The sequence below is a fragment of the Chelonoidis abingdonii genome, chromosome 17, assembly GCF_003597395.2.
Source record: "Chelonoidis abingdonii isolate Lonesome George chromosome 17, CheloAbing_2.0, whole genome shotgun sequence".
NCBI classification, from domain to species: Eukaryota; Metazoa; Chordata; order Testudines; family Testudinidae; genus Chelonoidis; species Chelonoidis abingdonii.
Genome location: NC_133785.1, coordinates 9294715 through 9312983, shown reverse-complemented (window position 1 = coordinate 9312983; position 18269 = coordinate 9294715). Strand labels below are relative to the sequence as shown.

The window sequence follows — 18269 nt, the reverse complement described above, 5'->3', positions numbered from 1 at the left end:
TCTGGAAGGTGCTTTAGCCAAGCACGAGTCACAGGGATCACAAGAGTCACTGGATGAAGTTCTCTGGCTTGTGTTATGCAGGTTAAAGTAGGTGATGTAATAGGACCTTCTGGCCTTAAAATCTATGAGAATGATTTCCTTTGACCACTCTCCTGCCTAGAAGTTAGACACAAGCTTAAGAACCCTGCTGAATCAGGACCTAACAGAGGGATGTGGAAAGTAGAAAGATGCAATACATACTTTTACCTGAACAGCTTTCCCTGGAGAACTGCATAGTAAACTCAGAAGCACCCCCAGCATCTAATCTCACAGAATCTGTATCAGTAACAAACAAGGCAGCTTAAAATTAGATCTGTGTAAAAATGTTTATTTACTAATGTTTTTTTAATACAGTACCTTAAAAAAATTACACACCTTGGCTCCAATTAAAGTGGGAAGAAAAGGGGAAAAAGGAATCTTAACAGCAGCAAAAAATTCCCATTTGTTTTTTACTCTGTAAATTAAAAAACCAAACCCAAAATTTGCTTCTGAAACGTTGTGATTTAATTAGGTTATTGAAATGGAAAAACACAAGTCCACTATTCTCAACACATAGTTGGCTGTTAATGCATGTGTGTGGGAGTGAGGGAGGCAGCTTGCTAAGTCAGAGGGAAAAGCTGTGAAAGTCAGTCAAAGAAGAAAACTAACTCAGCAGCAGGCGGCTTTCCCTTCTCAGAACTGTTTGACATTTCTCCTCCAAGAAGGGCCAGGGGAAGAAGCAGCATCATAGAGAAGAGTAGAGGAAATCAAGCTGATCCCCCCTACCACACACCCTGAAAAACATTACAAGGTGAAAGCACAGAAATGAGCTATATAATATTCCCCAACCCAACCCTAAAGAGCCTCCTTATGGGAAACCAATGTATCTGGGGACACATCTGACCTGAGCGTTGAATTCCCATTGCAAGGAGAGCTACACGGAAATTTAAGAAAAGTAACCCACCCCAAAGTGACGGAGTTTTAACAAGCCGTTTTGGTGTTTTTTTTGGGGTAGGCGGGATAAGACACACATGTGATACTTTGCAGAGGACTGTGGTCTGTCCAAGACAAGACACACAGGGCCCTGCAGTGCTGGCGAGCGCTGCTGGGGAACGGCCAATTTCAGTTCAGGCAACAGCTCCCCAGTTACCCAAGCAAGAAAGATTTGCTCAGGAACTGAGCCCCATTTATTAAGAGGCTCTGGATGGCATCAGAGGCAAAAAGGGTTTCTGCCTCTCCCTGCATTGAATCCCCACCCATTTCAGCTTGGACAGTCATTCATAAGAATGGATAACATAATGAAGTGGGTAAAGCTATGCTTCCCTTTTCAGGTGGCTTCCAACCACAGCCACTGCTGAGTGGATATAGGATTTCAAATAAATGCAGACATGTCACTGTTGTGCAAGTGTGATGGGAGTGGGGTCTTTTATTTCATGATTTCCATCTGAAGTAATGCTCAGAATAGGTCTGGACTGACAGTCTACTTTTAGCCACATAAGAGACAGCATGGCAAGCATCTTCATTATGCCACCATGTCCAGTCTCCATGGCCTCCTTGATCCTGGCATTTTTGTGGATTGAGACCCACAAAACTCATTTCATACAATGGCTTCTGATTGCTATCAGCTCGGACTAGATTTGAACCAGTGACCTAGTGGTGAATGAGAGTGTCCCCATTCACCATCCCCTGAGCCATCCAGCCCCTTTTGTACAGGTGAAGTGTTTTTTCTTTTAAATGCATTTCTAGTGAGTGAGGAAGAACGTAAAAAGGGATTTTGGAGGTAGGTTTGAAGTCGATTTAGAAAAAACAGGCACATTATTCAACAGAACCCTTTTGTGTTACCCTTCGAAAGATGCTTCATCCTATACCAGGGCTGTACAACAAAAATCGTCCCATGGACCTTGACCCCTGCTACTGAAAACAGTGATGCAAGGAGGGCTTCAAAAGGTCACCAGTGGGTTCCAAGTCACATGATTCTATGAGATTCCTGCAGAGCAGAAACAAAAATAGCGAGGAGGGAGGGAGAGGGATCCTTATTTTCCGAGAGAGGGAACGTGCAGCAGCGAGCTGGGAGGAGAAACAACAACTGGCTTAACTGGTTTCTTTTCCTCCATCGTCAAGCAGCGCAAGGTCCTGAAACGAGCCAGCTCAGCCTTTAACAACACACCATGGCATGGGGAGATGGGTCCCTGCTGGCATGCATTCATACCCATTGACTGGCTGGAACAGGCACTCCCAAGTCTTGGGCATGCAGCTCCCTTGGATAGGCACATTAATTGGAGTGGCAAAGGGATCTGCAAATCAAAAGACTAGTCCATCCACACCTTGTTCCACGGAAACACCAGAGTTCTCTCCTTGTTCTAAACCCTTTGTCCCAGACCATCATTCTCCTACGAGGAGGCACGGTGCTGCCATTGCTACAGCACGGGAGGACTCAAGCCTCTTGCAGAGATGGCGATCAACCAGCTTCTGTATGGGACTCAAGAGTCCTGGATGAAAGCCCCAACCGTAGTTTCATTATCCTAATGATATGAAAATCTGCACCATCACCAAAGCCAGGACAACAGACTTTGTAGGTTAAAAATATAATAAGCAAAACTCCATTAAAATGCTTGAGTGCAGGGGATGTACATGGGAAGGGCCAACTTACGCATCTGGACTATGTTAAGGCAGCAGTGAAAAATCCTAAGGACCATCCCTTTCTCCTCTCAAGAATGGAGTCTGTAAAGAAGGCCAGGGCAGACCTTTTCCAAAATAACCTGGTGAAATTTTAAACCCTGTGTGACCATTAGAACCTGGAACTATGGGATGCTGAGTGTAGTTTTACAGGACAAGTGTAAACACCATCAAGCTGAGGTACTGCAGGGTCTATGGGTTTGACTCTGATCTCAGTCAGACCAGCATACGCCAAGAGACAGTGGAGTTGCTTCATATTTAAACTGGTTTGACTCAGATAGCAATCAAAGGCCTTCTCTACACTGGGATATTGATCCATGATTGACACTGGCTGATGAACAAGGGATACCACATCCTCACCCACACACTGGATCCCTTATGACCAGTACTGGAATCAATTCTCTAGCAGGCGGTGTTGAAAATAGTGTGGTCTTGTCACCTATACCAGTCAAACCACTTTCAACTTGTGGAAGGAAGGGGCGATCAGTGATTGATACCCTACTATCAACCAGGGACAAGCACTGCTCCCTGTCTACACTAGGAGAAGTGTGTGGACTTAAACCCACTAATTAGAGTAAGTGGAGGAGGAGGAGGATTTGGGACACGCAGAATGTCTGGCGCCATTCCCCTTTACCTGACAGGCTGAGTTTGCTCAGACAGACTTGCAGCATAAGAGCGTGGATGACGGGAGGCCTGGAGATGGCTGCTAACTCAGTAATGCTGAATGGCAAAGCAGACTCAAGAACAGGAGTCATTTAAGCGAGGATGTAAGACCCTTTTCTCCTATGGCGCTTCTTTCTGCAGTTCCTGAACTGGACAGTCCAAGAGACACCTTTCACCAGGATGAATAAGGCGATTCTCCCTCCTATACAGAGAGGAGATTCCTGTTTGTTGCATCTCATCTGCGTGCTAGGATTGGTTTTGCCTTCAGTGAGGGTCAAGCATTGGTTCATGCTATGCATGTTTGGAACAGTGCCTAGACAGAGGCCGAAACACAGCAACAACCAAGGGAGAGCGTTGAGTACAAGACTTCACCTGATATGGTGGGGGAAGTGGATCCACTTCTAACCCCAGGCCAGGGTGGATCTTCTGGTAACAGGCGGAGTCCAATCTGCTTTGGGAAGGAGAGAAATTGAACAAAAAGGAACCCAAAGAAACACGGGAAAGGTTAAACCATAAAAAAAAGAAAAAGGGGGGGGCAGGGGCAGAAAAAGTAACAGAGCCCTGTATGTAATGAATGACTGGAGGTTACTCTACTGAGCCACACTTTGCCCTCCAACCCAAAACCGGATCAAGAGGAGTTCTGGTTCTGATAGATTGAGGCTTTCTCCTTCAGCAAATCCAGACACAAGTGACAGCTCCAGCTCCCTGCAAGAAGAGGTGAACACTCAGTAACTAGGCTTTCCCAGAATGCTTAGTGCACTGCATATGTGTGAGGGGGCAATTTGCCTGCTGCTGAAATGTGGCCAACTCCGGGGTAGAACACAGCAGCTGTTTAACAGGACAATAGAGCAATGTTAGAACAACAGATTAACAGGTAATGCTATCTAGGGTGCCAAACTGGGGTCTATTTCCAGCTCTGCCACTGACCTACTGTGTGACCTTGGGCAAGTCACTTCTTCCTCTCCCAGCCTTTGTTTATTTAGAATGTAAGCGCTTTGGGTCAGGAACTGCCTCACTATGGGTTTGTTCACACAGTGTTCATACTGCTTTAAACTATACCAGTTTGAAAATGGTATAGCTAAAGTGGCACAACCCCCTAGTATGAAAACAGTTATACTGGTGCCTCATGCCAGTAGTTTATTCCAGATTCTTGGTTGGGGCCTCTAGATATGAACATACTACTAATAACAATGCATATGCAATAACAAGTCCCAATCTCTTTTGGGCCTTCAACCGCTACCACCGTACTACTAACAATCTTGGCTGAGCCTCCAAGGTGCTGCCATGATATTATCAATAGCGCACATACAGTAACAAGGCTCATAGGGAATACGGGTCATATTAATAAATGACTTAGGAGAAAGTGAACTGGCAACATATAGATCACAGATTCAGTCCCTTTCCAGCTGGCAGTAAATATGAAGGAGGCATTAACCCTTTAAGCCCTCCCACTCTCCAGTGGCTTCTTTAAAAGCAAAACAAGATGAAAGTTGTACAGCCTACTAGGCAGTACTGATCTTCTCTTACAGTCCTTGCCCAATTCCCAATTACGTCCACAAGCCTCATGCTCTTGTCTCTGGAACATATATAAGGCCCTACCAAACTCATGGTCCATTTTTGTCAATTTCATGGTCACAGGATTTTTAAAATAGTAAATTTCATGATTTCAGCTATTTAAATCTGAAATTTCACCAAGTTTTAATTGTAGGAGTCCTGACCCAAAAAAGAGTTCCAGAGGAGGGGTGGGGGTGTTATGGTATTGCTACCCTTACTTCTGTTCTGTTGCTGGCGGCGGCTGCCGCCTTCAGAGCTAGGCAGCTGGAGAGCAGCAACTGCTGGCTGAGAGCACAGCTCTGAAGGCAGAGCCGCCGCCAGCAATAGCACAGAGCTAGGGATGGCATGGCATGGCATTGCCACCTTCCTTCTGCACTGCTGCCTGCAGAGCTTGGCCCTCAGTCAGCAGCTGCCACTCTCCAGCTATCCAGCTCTGAAGGCAACGCAGAAATGAGGGTGGCATAGTATGGTGTTGCTACCCTTACTTCTGTGGCTGCTGCTGGCAGGGCACTGCCTTCAGAGCTGGGTTCCCGGCTAACAGCCACCACTCTCTGGCCACCTAGCTCTGAAGGCAGTGCAGAAGTGAGTGTGGCAATACCATGATTTCCCTAAAATAACGTTGTGACCCTCCTGCAACTCCTTTTTGGGTCAGGACCTCCAATTTGAGAAACTCTGGTCTCCCTCATAAAAATCAGTATTGTATAGGGTAAAAGCACACAAAAGATCAGATTTCATGAGAGGATACCAGATTTCACAGTCTGTGATGCATTCTTCATGAATTTGGTAGGGCCCTAAACATATCCCAGCAGGTGTTAATCCAGGACTATGTGCTCCCGGTACACTGGGAAACAAAGCTCCCAAGATCTTCAGATATTCCTCCATCTAGGTAATGTTAAGTGAGATAATTAAAATGTGATTTAAAATTAACATGGGTGAATCTAGACCAGAGATTGCTTCTGGCTGCTCAACTGTAACCAGTTTGCTTTGAAACCATGAATCAGCACATTGTGCAAGGAAAGGTGGTGCTGATGGAAAATCTGGACTCTGTCATTGTACTTTTGATTTTGCTACCAAGGCAGAAATGTTTCCATGCTTCGCAGGATGCTGTCCCAATACTTCCTTCCTCAGGATGCCTAATGACATTCCTACCACATCCCAGTTGGCACAGCGAAAGTGATGATTTAGTACCAGGAGGATCTTACTGGAGAGGGCACTGCCCGGAGAAAGTGTATCTGACTATTTCGACAGCAGGCTGAGGGAGGGTGGTCCACAGACCTCATCTAAACTGATCTTGTGCATGACACAGACAGAAGAATTTCACAGGTTCTGATGTAAGCAGAAACATCCGTGATCAATTTCAATGGGAGCTGCACCTGCTTCCTCCAAGGCTGAATTTGCTGGCCCTTGTATCCAAATCCTCCCTTTTAAAAATCAATATTGGATGTTTTTCTAAACAGATCTGCTCCAGCTCAAACATCAACTAATTCAGGATAGTCCCATGGTCTGTGATATACACAAGGTCAGACTAGTTAGATCACAGTGGTCCCTTCTGGTCTTGGAATCTGACTCTAAGAAAACCAAGGAAAGTTATGGGGAACTTGGAGCATTTGTGCTGCACCTAGCATAATGGGGTTCTATCCCATGATTGGGCCTCCTAGGGGAGATCCACAGTATGAATAAGAGTCCCAACCTAACCCTACACTTAGTACAGTGTTCCCTTCACCACAAGATCCTACACACACCACTTAGCACATTTCTCAGTTTAAGTGGCACCCAGGACTGGAGTAAGTGAGAGGGGGTGCTGCTGCAAATTAGGACTGTAGGGCACTGGGTGGGGGAGGGACGGACTTGGGCAGCAGAGGGATCTGTGGGTTAGGATCATAGGGGATCAGCAGAGGTACATGTGCTAGGGAGCTCAGAGCTGAAATAGCAAGCAAGGCTGTGCAGCAAGTTTGAGGGACCTTAGAAGAGCTCTGGGTGGGGAGGGAAACCAGATCCAGAATAGTATGGGATGTTATACGGGATTCAGAGATGTATGGGAGAAAGCTGCACATTTCCTGCTTGCATCATGCCATGCCATGGCCCAATACTATCAATTACTAGTGCATAGGACCAAAATCACGTAAGTTATCAGAATTCTAAAGAGACAGACGAGGAATGATTCAAAGAGCGCTACCATTTACCTTCAGGTGGCTCCGACATGGGTGGAGTTAGGCAGTACATGTGATACCCACGATCACAATCATCACAGAAGAGCAGCTGGTCCTAAGCAGAGGGGGGAGGAAAATAAAGGAAAATTCGGATGATTCAACACAGCTTCACAAAGGGGCTCTATTTACAAATCACTGCACAATTCTGCCATCCCACAAAGAACACAGGGAGCTTTAGTGACATGTGAGTCTAACCAACTCCTCAGGATTAGATCTGCCACATTTAACACTAAAAGCATAAGCCTCTACCACTCCAGCCACAGGAGTAACTCCAATAGCTGATAGCAGTAGTAGATTCCCATGTGGAACAGCCACTGAAGAAGTCCGTGTAACACCTGCAGTGCTGGATCAAGGCATACTCACATGCCTAGGGTCCTGGCTCTTAGATTCATATTAAAAGGTCAGGATTTCAGGTTTCAATTTTCTGCCCGTTGGTACTGCAAAACAAAGTCTGATAGCGTGACCTCAGTGTGATGCAGAGACATCTGACTGAGTCTGCAGAGAGCCTGAGACATTAGCTCTGTCGAGGATGGAGCTTCTCCATAAGTGACTAATGTAGTGATACCTGCCTGAGTCTGCAGAGAGCCAATTAATTGCTCTGAGAATGGAGCTGTCACATGTGTAACCAATACAGCCTCCCTGTATCTGCAGAGATCCTTAGGTAATGGGAGAAGCAACGATTAGAACCAGTGAGGAAGCCACATTGCCCAACTGGAGTAGAACAGGTCCCCTGACATAAGGGGAGAGGGCATTGTGATGATACACCTAAGGTCTCAAGCTGCATTACTCCATCCTGGAACACACACTCCCTGAGAGCCTGCCTTAGGCATTATCCATAATCCTACCTCCTAGCTAGTCTCCATTCAGAATTTAAACTCCCACAGTAAACTCCATTCCAAAGATTATTCTCCTGTCTCTGCCAAAACTGTGCAAGCTGCTGCTCTTGCTGTGCAGCATGGCAAGATGTAGGCAGATAATACTTGGGGAGATAATTTCTGGACACAAATGACATGTACCCCTCAGGGCTTGCTGGTCCCCATTTGTAGCTGGGGATGCCCAAAGTGTCAAGCTTGCTCTGCCACAGTCGATCCTGCCAGCACCAAAAGGTACTCACATCGTTCTCCGAGGTGCCACAGATGTTGCAGCATTTACACTCGATGCACTGCCAACGGTACGTCTTCACTGCTGCCATCATAACTGGGGTGAACTGGAGGCAAGAAGGGTGCCCTGCCAAGTGAGTGAAACAAAGCCACACATGGATGTTAGACACGTCAGGCCTGGGCAAGTGGAAAGAGTTCAGAGAAGCAAGAGAAATGGAAATGAAACATGAAACACAGGGAGGCAGGAAGATACACAGAGGTTGTTTCCAATAGCAGCAACTGCAATGGTAATGGCTCTTGCCCTCAGAGAGAGGGAAATAGAGAAGGAGCAGTGCTAGACAAGGAAGGAAGTAGAAACATACAGAGAGGCTGCTCCGGACAGCAGCAGAGGAGAAGGCTCTCCAGCTAACAGGAGAGCAGGGTAAAGAGACAGATAGATGGGGATGCTGAAGCATGGAGAGGGGGAAGTGACATGCTCATGGTCACACAGCCAGACAGTGGCAGAGCCAAGGACTGAACCCAGGAGTCCTGACTTCCAGTCTCCCGCTGCTCTAACCACTAAAAACCTCTCTCATTCTACAGCTGGATATGGAATATAGAGGTCCTGAATCCCAGGTCTCCTCTTCCTCTAATCCATTAGAGCTCTCTCCCCTTCCAAAGCTGAGAACATAACCTAGAAGCACTGACTCACAGTCCCCTGGCTCCTCCCTCAGCTTGCTACAAAAGAAACCAGGTAGCCAAAAGCTTGCACTGGCCTTAAATAAAAGAGCAGAAATGCTCCTGGCTCTGGGCAAGAGACACATCAGCTTCCCATCATGCATCACTGCAGCCACCCATGGGACAAATAAGAGGGCAGCCAGCATAAAGAACAACCCCAACTCAGTGAAATGAAGCAGCAGCAACACTCCATGCTGGATCATGGGCATCCAGCCTCTTGAATGCAGGTATTACAAATCAAAGTACCTGATCGCCCACAGTCTGAACATGACACCAGCTCCTCCGGGTGCCCAGTCTTCTTGTTGATTTTTGAGTCTCCCAGGCAGAAGTCACAGTAATTGTTGGGCAAAGCCAAGCCATCAGGACCTTTCTTGGCTGTTTGGAGAAGAGCCAACCCCACCCCACCAAACAGAGAAAAGGTTATTTAGAGTAAGCAATGACACCTAGAAGGAGAATATTCAACAAGATTCCTGCAGGGACTTTGGCCCACATAAGCTTCCAGATGCAGCAGAGAGGAGGTCACGCTGTAGCCAATGTATCCACTTCTAGATCCCTGTGTGGATACAAAATTTATATCCACGGATATAAAGCGGATATCTGCGGAGATGAAGGGCTCTAGAGACACTGAGCAAGACCAGCAGGGCCACGGCTAGCGACTCAGGGCAGGAACGGCAGCAATGAAAGCAGCAGCATGTTGGGCTGCCACTCACAGGAGCCAACGCCCAGCCTGGCAGCTCCTCCAGCATGGCTGTACTGCGCCCAGCCCTGACCATTGGGGCAGGCATGAAGTTCACCAACAGCTGTCCCTGGTCATGCTAGTGTGTGCAAATGGCTTGCACGCTCCTGGACAGGAGTCCCTTCCATGCAGCAGTGTGCATCTCCTATCCAAGAGCGTGCAAGCCACTTTCACATATAACTCTACCCCAGTATAACACTAATTCAGATATAACACAGTAGAGCAGTGCTGGCAGGGGGAGGGCGCGGAGCACTCCGGCAATCAAAGCGAGTTCGATATAAATGTGATTTCACCTATACCGGAGTAAGATTTTTTTGGCCCCCAAGGAGAGCGTTATATTGGGGTAAAGGTGTATTAGCTTTCATCGCTGGCTTCACTTGTTGTTGCTAGAGCCCTGCAACTCTGCAGATATCCACAGGTAAAAAGCGGATATAAATTTTGTATCTGCACAGGGCTCTATCCACTTCTGCAGTGCCATTCATTTGCGGATCTCAAAGCACTTTAGAAACACAAATGCCTCAACTCTGCATGTGACAAAGGTAACTGTTCTTTTACCTGTGTTATGCAAAAGTAAACAGACACAGAGAGTGAAAGCATTTCGCCTGACTCACAGCTAGTTGGGGCAGAGGTAGAAAAAGAATCCAGAAACCCTGAGTTGCAGGCTGGCTAATCTAACCACTTTGCTAATTCTTCCAACCTAGATTACACTGGTTCCCATGGATCCCAGGTGTCTCAGCTCCCTTCTCTAAGGCACTAGGCTCCTAGAGCCATGGACAGAACCAAATAGTCCTGACTCTCAGATCCTCTTGTTCTAAGCTCTCTAGACCCCCACCCCCTCCACTTCCCTCCTAGAGGTGGGGAAAGACCACAGGAGTCCCAGATATAGTCTTGGTTCCCTCACCACTACACTCTGCAGAGCCCTATGTCTACATTTCTAACAAAGGCTACAAAAGAGCCAGGACACGCAGGAGACGGGGTCAAGAGAGTGGCTAAAGGTCTTACACTTCTGCTCCTCGGATCTCTGAGAGACAGGCGTCGGGGGCTGCGAATCTTCCTTATCCTCCCCCTCCTCCTCAGCCAGATGGGAGTGAGCATAGTGGTAACTGAGCCCAGGGCGGTTCTTGTAACGCTTACCACAGACTGCAAAAGAAAGTGGGGATGGGTCTGAGCTCCTGGCAGGCACTTGAGCCACACACACACACACCACTGCTCACATGCAACCCCCCAGCTCCCTGCAACAGCCCTTCCCAACCCACCCTCCTCCCAAAGACACAGCAGTTACCAGTGTACAGCCACCAATATGGTTTCAGGAGGCTGCTTTAAAGCCAGCAGACCATGGTTTGGCCAGACCCTGAGAAGCCATGGGCGTTTCTACCCTTGCTGACCGTAAGCCATAAATCCTCTTACTTTTCCCCTATATCTCCTGCTTGCCCAGCAGATCTTCATGGGGATGGGAAAGCTTTGTCCTGAACAATCCAAGCCATGAAACACAGAAGGAAATTCTCATCTTCTCTTGGGTTTATACCTGCCTAACTAAGAAATTCTGAGCCCCCTAAAGGTGGTGTCTCCTTGGATGCATGGTTTCTCGGATCAAGAGACACTGGAACCAAGCTGAAGGCATCCCACACAGACTCCCAGAAAGCAAACACCACACTATCACCACTCTCCTACACACACTTCTGTTGCCTCTGCCTGCTTTGGTGTTCCTAAAAGGCAGCTGCTTTACAGCCACAGAGGGTAGAGAAAAGGCCTGTTTTCCATGCAATAAACCAACCTCCCTTGCAGGGCTGGAAGTAGACAGCATGATGCCCCTGGAATCAGAAGCCACCTCCCCAGTCTGCGTTCCTTTCTTACCATTTACCCCTGAAATTGTTGGTTAACAGAATGGCAGCCTCAGAGACCAAAGCCCACAGAATGGGCACAGCGCAGACAGCATCAGCGCAAGTTTCTCCCACATCCTCTGGCCACAAGACAGCCAGGACAAGTCCTACTGTGGAGGGACTTCCCCACCGCTGTGGGGTGGCAAACTGAGATGTCAGTCTTCATGGCATAATCACTGGCCTCTCAGTGTCAAAGGGCTTCTGAGAGGTGGACACTACTGGGAACTGGGGTCTGAGACCAACCTGACTCATTTCATGTACTAGCAAACAATCAGCAGTCAGATGGTGGCTGCTTTTGGTCATCACCAAACAACCAAGACTGTATTCGAACTGCTTAGCTGGCAGTGATGGGCTCGTTTTCTACCCACCATTCTGAGCCATCCGATACCCATTATAGCAATTACATCCTGCTTAAACAGAACTGGGGGTGGAGGCAGGGACAAACAACAGGTTTTCTGTTGCAATCCACTCCCTTTGTGTCACTGCCAGGGAAACCCCCAGCAGCCAGAGCTGGCTCTTATGCCTCCCTCTTTGCAGTTTCCAGCACAGGGGTCTGTCTGAGTGGCTGAAGCATGATGTGCTGCTGCCAACCCCAGCTGGCACATGGTTCCTCAGGGATCATGCCAAGCTAGTGCAAATTAGAGCATTCCCCCAGCCTGCTCTCATTTGCATTGGAGATGGAAGCTGGGCCACACTAGAGGATCTTCCTTGCATGCAAAGATCCCTAACTTCGCCTTCATGCTTTGGCCCACTTAACCCAGTGAGACAAAAACCCCAAATCCCACTTATTAATGCCACACAGCTGAGACAGAAGGGCAGTGAGCAAAATGTTCAGAAGAGTTCTGAGAAGAGCCTAAATCCCACTGAGCTTCAATGAAACTTGGCTTCCTTAAGTCACTTTTGAACCAGGGCTTAGGCACTGTCCCCACTATAAAGGATTTGTTAGAGCCACTCTATCAGTATAGCTACATCAGCAACCTCTCCCTAGGCCAGTTCTACACTAGGGATTTTGACCTGCATAATAGCTATGTCAGTCAGCGATACAAACAGCAGAGATCACTGAATGACGAAGTTGTGCTGGCAGAAGTCCCTACCGTTATCAAACCAGCAAAGCCGCACTTTTACTGATACAGCTTTTGTTCAGTTCAGGGGAAATCTGGGTGTACATGTTGGTTTTACTGTGCTGGGATAGTGCTGTCCACGCTAGGAGCGATTTGTCAGTGTAGTACATGGACTGAAAACCACGCAACTTGTTTCATACGTTGGCCTCCCAACCACAGTCAGATGAGGACTGTTTTCAGTCACAATGACCCAGACTGGATTCAAACTGGTGGTAAGGGGTTTGGTATCCTAGCCCCACTCTGAGACAGCTGGTGTGAATTATATCTATTACATTCTGCTTGAAACAAAACTGGGGAGGTGGAAGAATACCAGCAAAGCACTCCCAGCGTAGACATGGGCTTTAGTGGAGATGCACCTTATACCACCACACAAAATAAAATAAAGGGTTTTTTTGACAGTATAACTTACACGAAGTCCTCAAATGAAATAAGCTAGATTTTTTTTGCTGGTATAGTGTATCTACACTTAGGATTTATTGGCTCAGCTTGTCAGTTAAGGGGTAACACTTCTAATGGACATAGCTATGCCAGAAATACTTTTCAGTGTAGGCCATGCCTTAGGCTCCTAAGTCACTTAGTTGTTTTGGATAACTTTACTCAAAATCCCTATCACCCAAGCTTCCTACTGGGTGGGAATGGAGTCCTGGCTGGATAACAAGGAGGAGAGAGGCAGGGAGGGAAAGCGATGAAGCTTAACCTGGGTCTTGGAGAGGGATGGATTAATTCGGGCTTGCCAAGATTTGCCCAGAAAGCAAAGCGAAATCCCAAGCCTCTTGGTTATTTAACTGAAGACTTGGATCTAGCAAAGAAAGGGGGAAAAAAAAGACAAATCCCTCTAAAACCACTTTAAGTCACAGTCAATTTACATAACGACTGAAAAGCCTATTTACCAAAGGGAATTATCGCTCTCTTAGCTCTGTGTAAACACAAGTACAAGCCAGGCCTGGCTAGCTCCTCCAGCAGCACTGTTCTCTGGATACTTCTGCGTGGCAGGGATCTTGCACATACTGACTTGGATGGAATGGAATTGGATTCTGAGCAGTCATTGGGAAAGCCAGGGTTATGGTTAGCTTCTTGACGGCTTGCCTCTACTCTAGGCGATACCACATTTTAGGTATTTAATAGTCAAGTCAATGAGAATTAAAATGTCTATTCTTATTCTGTGTATTTCATTCAAAGACCCCAAAGCACTTGACAAAGGGGCATATTTATCCACAACTTTATAGATAACAGAAATTAAGACACTTGCCAAGATCAAGCAGAATCTCCGAAGCAGAGTCTGAAGCAGAACCCAGGAGTCCTTACTTCCACCCCCATCCCTTTGTTCTAACCACTATACACACCACTCCCCTCCTGGAGCTAGAAAGCCTGACTTCTCCTCCCCTCCCCACTCCGACCCACTAGACCACCACTCACCCCTCCTGGAGGTAGGACTAGAGCTTTAAGGGTTCTGGTTACAGCCAGGACCTGAGAGTCAGACAATATTGTTGCACCACAGAGAACAGAGGCAGCAGAGGACTAGCAACGAGGTGGCTGGGGATGGGTAGCAGAGCCCATACACTGAATTTCTCTTCACTACAGATGCCACGTAACAAATGATGGGTGATTAGGCCCCATGTGAGGAGTTTAATGAGGTCACTGAAGTATGCACTGTTGCAGAAAACTGCAGACCCATAACTTTGCCCATCAAATATTTAACAGAGCTTGCAAATTCCAGAGCCCCAGCCAATGCACTGGCTTGCCCAAGAGCCTTTTGGACCTGGTGTTGCATTAATATCTAATCCCAGCTGTGGAAGAAAAGGGAAGCATTTGGCAGAGCCGTGCAGGTGCAGCTTAAGTGAGATGGGGTAGCATATTAGCTAGGAGGCACAGGAGCCCAGTGAGTTGAAAAAGCCACCTTAAGTCTGACCTAAGAGACGGAATGGCAGCATAAGGAAAAACCAATCTGATTCTTATTACACCATCATTTATCAGCTGGGCATGTGTCACTGGTGTCCTTGCCAGGCCAGGAGGCATTGCTACAGCAGCCAACAGGGACTGGTTCAAGCCATCCCACCCCCTTTGGAATTTTGAGAACAATGGTCAAAACCCCCAACCCCCCATGATGTCATTCATTCAAACATCTTGCAGTTTTAATGGACCCATAATGTCTCCATTTCCCAAAAGGCATCCCCTGTGAAAACCCAGACCCCATAGAATAAAGGTCCTTATGTTTCAGAGGAGGCCTAGCCAGCATCATCACAGAAGGACAGAAATCATGCTTTTTTAAGTACATATATTTGAGCCAAAATCTCAATGGCAGCTGATAACCTTTGACCCTCATAAAGAGTCTGACATGGCCAGGTTCTGACAGCAAAAGCACAGTGCCTATTCCAGTAGCAATACACTTCGGCATTCCTTGAACGAAAAAAAGTCATCCCTCGGCCATTCCAGAGTGGGTCTGAATTTGTCACGTGAATTTACTGCTGGCGAAAAGGGCCAGATTGACATTCCAAGACTGTGAGGCCTCTTTGCATCCACAGCACCAGGAACAGCTGGACAAATTTCTCCCTGCACTGTGGGCAAGAGGGAAGATTTTCAAAAGCAACTTGCAATTTTGGGTGCCCTGTTTGAGACATCACTGAGGGGCCTGATTTTCAGCATGTGGGCCCACCTTCTGAAAAACAACTAGTCTGACGAGGGAACTTGATAATCTATGATCAGGCTAACATGATAGAGCTGCCTGAGATAGAAGGACCTCTTGGTTCATTGAATCCAGTCCCTGCTTAGTGTAATATTCTGCAAATCAGGTCCCTTTAATAAGGGCTCTCAGGATGGGCAACCCAAGATTAACAGTCACGTTTGAAAACCATGGCCAAAGTGAAAGGAGAAGCTCAGTTTCCATGGCACGTTCAATCCATGGTCTCTCAGGCAGCATGAGAGCCAATGAGTGCCAACTGTGGTGGTGGTTTGGTTTGATTTTTCTTGGTGCTCTGAATCGCGACCCCACTCAAAGAGTCTTTAAAACTAACATTCCAGGAGAACAAAGTCAGGAGGAAATAAAAAAAGCAGACAGAGAGAATGGACTACCTCGGTCGGGAGGTTTCAAGGTATGCTTTTGTTTGTAACTATCTGAAATACAGAAAGAGAATAATGAGAAAAAAGGTGAACACACCATAGGTCACACACATGGCAAGCAACAGAGAGCAAAGTGATTTTAAAAAGGAGAAATTAGAAAAAAAAACTGCTTAGTTTTCTTAAAAAACTAGTGACAATTCTACCAGGACAGTAGGAAGGAGAGAGAAGTAACTGAAAAAACTCAGGATTTTGTACATTCTTTTGCCAATTTAAAGTTCAGAATCACAGGAATAGCCACTCCCTTGGGCTGCTTAAGCTTTTCCAGTGGCATTGCCACTGACAGCAAGGAAGGAAACAGCAGCATAGAACTCTGCAAGGGGCAACATGGGATGAGTTCTTGGTGGACGTAGTGGCTGCTACCAAATCAGAAACGGAGTAAGGCACAATAGAGACATCATAGAAATCCCATTTACTTGCCCTAGACACGCGCTTGATGTATTCATTCCCAGCAGGGCTAGTATGCCTTTCTGTTGCCAGTAAAATTACTGAAATTGAATCCCATTGAGATAAATGAGCTCTCCCACACCACAAGTGTAGCATAAAACCCATGTTTTGTGGCCAGAGCATGGACCAAAAGGTCTTTAAGACAACAATCAGCAAAGCAGCGACTATATCTCCAGTAGGACAGAATTGATCCCTGCCCTCCAGTTGAACTATGAGGTCTGAGAAGAGGGAGAGGACAAAGTAATTGGATTCCACAAACCCTGCAGCAAACAGATAGCTGAGTCATGTATTGCATAGCATAGGGAAGAGTGGGTTGGGCTTTTCCAGGCCCATAAAACAGACTGAACCTAGAAATCAAAGACAGGAAGCCTGGTTAGTGGGAATGAGACCTCCGTGTTCATTCTCCCACTACCCATACCTATACAGTCAAGAGGCAATTCTCACCATTAGATTCAGAGACCCTCGCTGGACATTAATATGGAGCTCTGACAGCTCCTTGCAACTGAACAAAAAAGTAATATGTTGGCTCTGCTGCCAGAAATGCCGCTCACATCTGTGGTGCAGGCCAAGTGTTGTGAGAATGCAAACGAGTGACCAGCTGTTTCATGCAGTCCAGACATCTGCAACGGCATCCTTGCTTAGTGAAGATTCTGCTGGAGTGGGAGAACCTGCCCCCAATGTCAGATATTGCATGTGCCCTTCCAGGGGGGAAAAAAAACAACAACAAAAAAAACTGGATTCTGCACACCCAGCAAAAATGACAGATCTGGATTAGGGCCACAGTTCCAATAAAAACAAAGAAAGGGGGAAACTTACAAGTCCTCTAAATATTCTCAAATCCACCTCCATTTTGAATAACTATCACACCTCTGCAAAAATCCCATCTTGCCCCCAGTGGATCCTGGAACACTTTTCCCTTCACCCCTCTCTCCAAAAGCAAATACATTGGAGACAGCTTGGTCCCAGAGTACAGACTACAGGGAGACAAGCGCTTTTCATACTCACTGTCGCAGGCATACGGTTTATCTCTATCTTCTAATATGGCTGCATCCAGCTTCTTCCGAGCACCACTGACACCTTTACCCTGAGAACCAGAAATCATATCAGTAAACTGCTGTAAAACAAGACAGTTGCTTCTAGAATTTAGTAATTCTTATGCCACCAAACTAGCCGACAGTCCATAAGGGACAAGTCAAAGGGGCTGCCGCATGCCTGTAGTTAAGCTAACAAAATAACCAATCTGCTTGAATAAAGTCAATCAAATAGCGCCCCTTAGTGGCATTTGCCTGAGATAATTTATAGATTTTAAGGCCAAAATGGACCATTAGGTCATCTAGTCTGACCTGTGTAACTCAGGCTGAAGAATTCTGGCCAAATACACAAGTTAGTGGGCTCAGTCCATGGGTTTCGCTAAAGCTTCTTCCAGAAAGGTATCCAGTCTGGATTTGCAGACACCAAGAGACGGAGAATCCCCCACTTCCCCTGAGAGTTTGTTCAACGGTTAACCACTCTCTGTGAAAAATGTGTGCCTTATTTCTAATATGAACTCATCTGGCTTTAAAATCCAGCCTTGGTTCTAGTTCTACCTTTCTCTACTAGGTTACAGACCCCTTTAGTAAACTGGGATTTTCTCCCTGTAAAGGATGTATACACCCTAAGCCAGGGGTTGGCAACCTTTCAGAAGTGGTCTGCCGAGTCTTCATTTATTCGCTCTAATTTAAGGTTTCGCATGCCAGCAATACATTAACTTTTCTAGATGGCCTCTTTCTATAAGTCTATAATATATAACTAAACTATTGTGGTATGCAAAGTATATAAGGTTTTTAAAATGTTTAAAAAGCTTCATTTAAAATTAAATTAAAATACAGAGCCTCCCTGGACCGATGGCCAGGACCTGGGCAGCGTGAGTGTCACTGAAAATAGCTCATGTGCCGCCTTTGGCACACATGCCATAGGTTACCTACCCCTGCCCTAATCAATTCACTTCCCAAATCTTCTTTTTGATAAGCTATACAGACCCTTTAGGGCACATC

General features: G+C 46.6%; 1 protein-coding gene across 3 annotated transcripts in view; it reads right to left on the bottom strand.

The window, feature by feature from the left end:
- Positions 1 to 351: 351 nt before the first annotated feature.
- DPF2 (double PHD fingers 2) overlaps positions 352 to 18269 on the bottom strand; it is a 41594-nt gene continuing 23676 nt past the window's right edge. For 2 of the 3 annotated variants that reach the window (XM_032804279.2, XM_032804284.2), the window contains 7 exons: positions 17242 to 17320; positions 15745 to 15786; positions 10677 to 10814; positions 9185 to 9313; positions 8236 to 8348; positions 7095 to 7176; positions 352 to 4062 (listed from right to left, as the gene is read on the bottom strand). In XM_032804279.2, the coding sequence (XP_032660170.1) occupies positions 3986 to 4062; positions 7095 to 7176; positions 8236 to 8348; positions 9185 to 9313; positions 10677 to 10814; positions 15745 to 15786; positions 17242 to 17320 (660 nt within the window). In that variant the 3' untranslated portion in view covers positions 352 to 3985. The remainder of the gene's footprint in view (positions 4063 to 7094; positions 7177 to 8235; positions 8349 to 9184; positions 9314 to 10676; positions 10815 to 15744; positions 15787 to 17241; positions 17321 to 18269) is intronic. The other variant, XM_032804281.2, reaches the window with a different exon arrangement.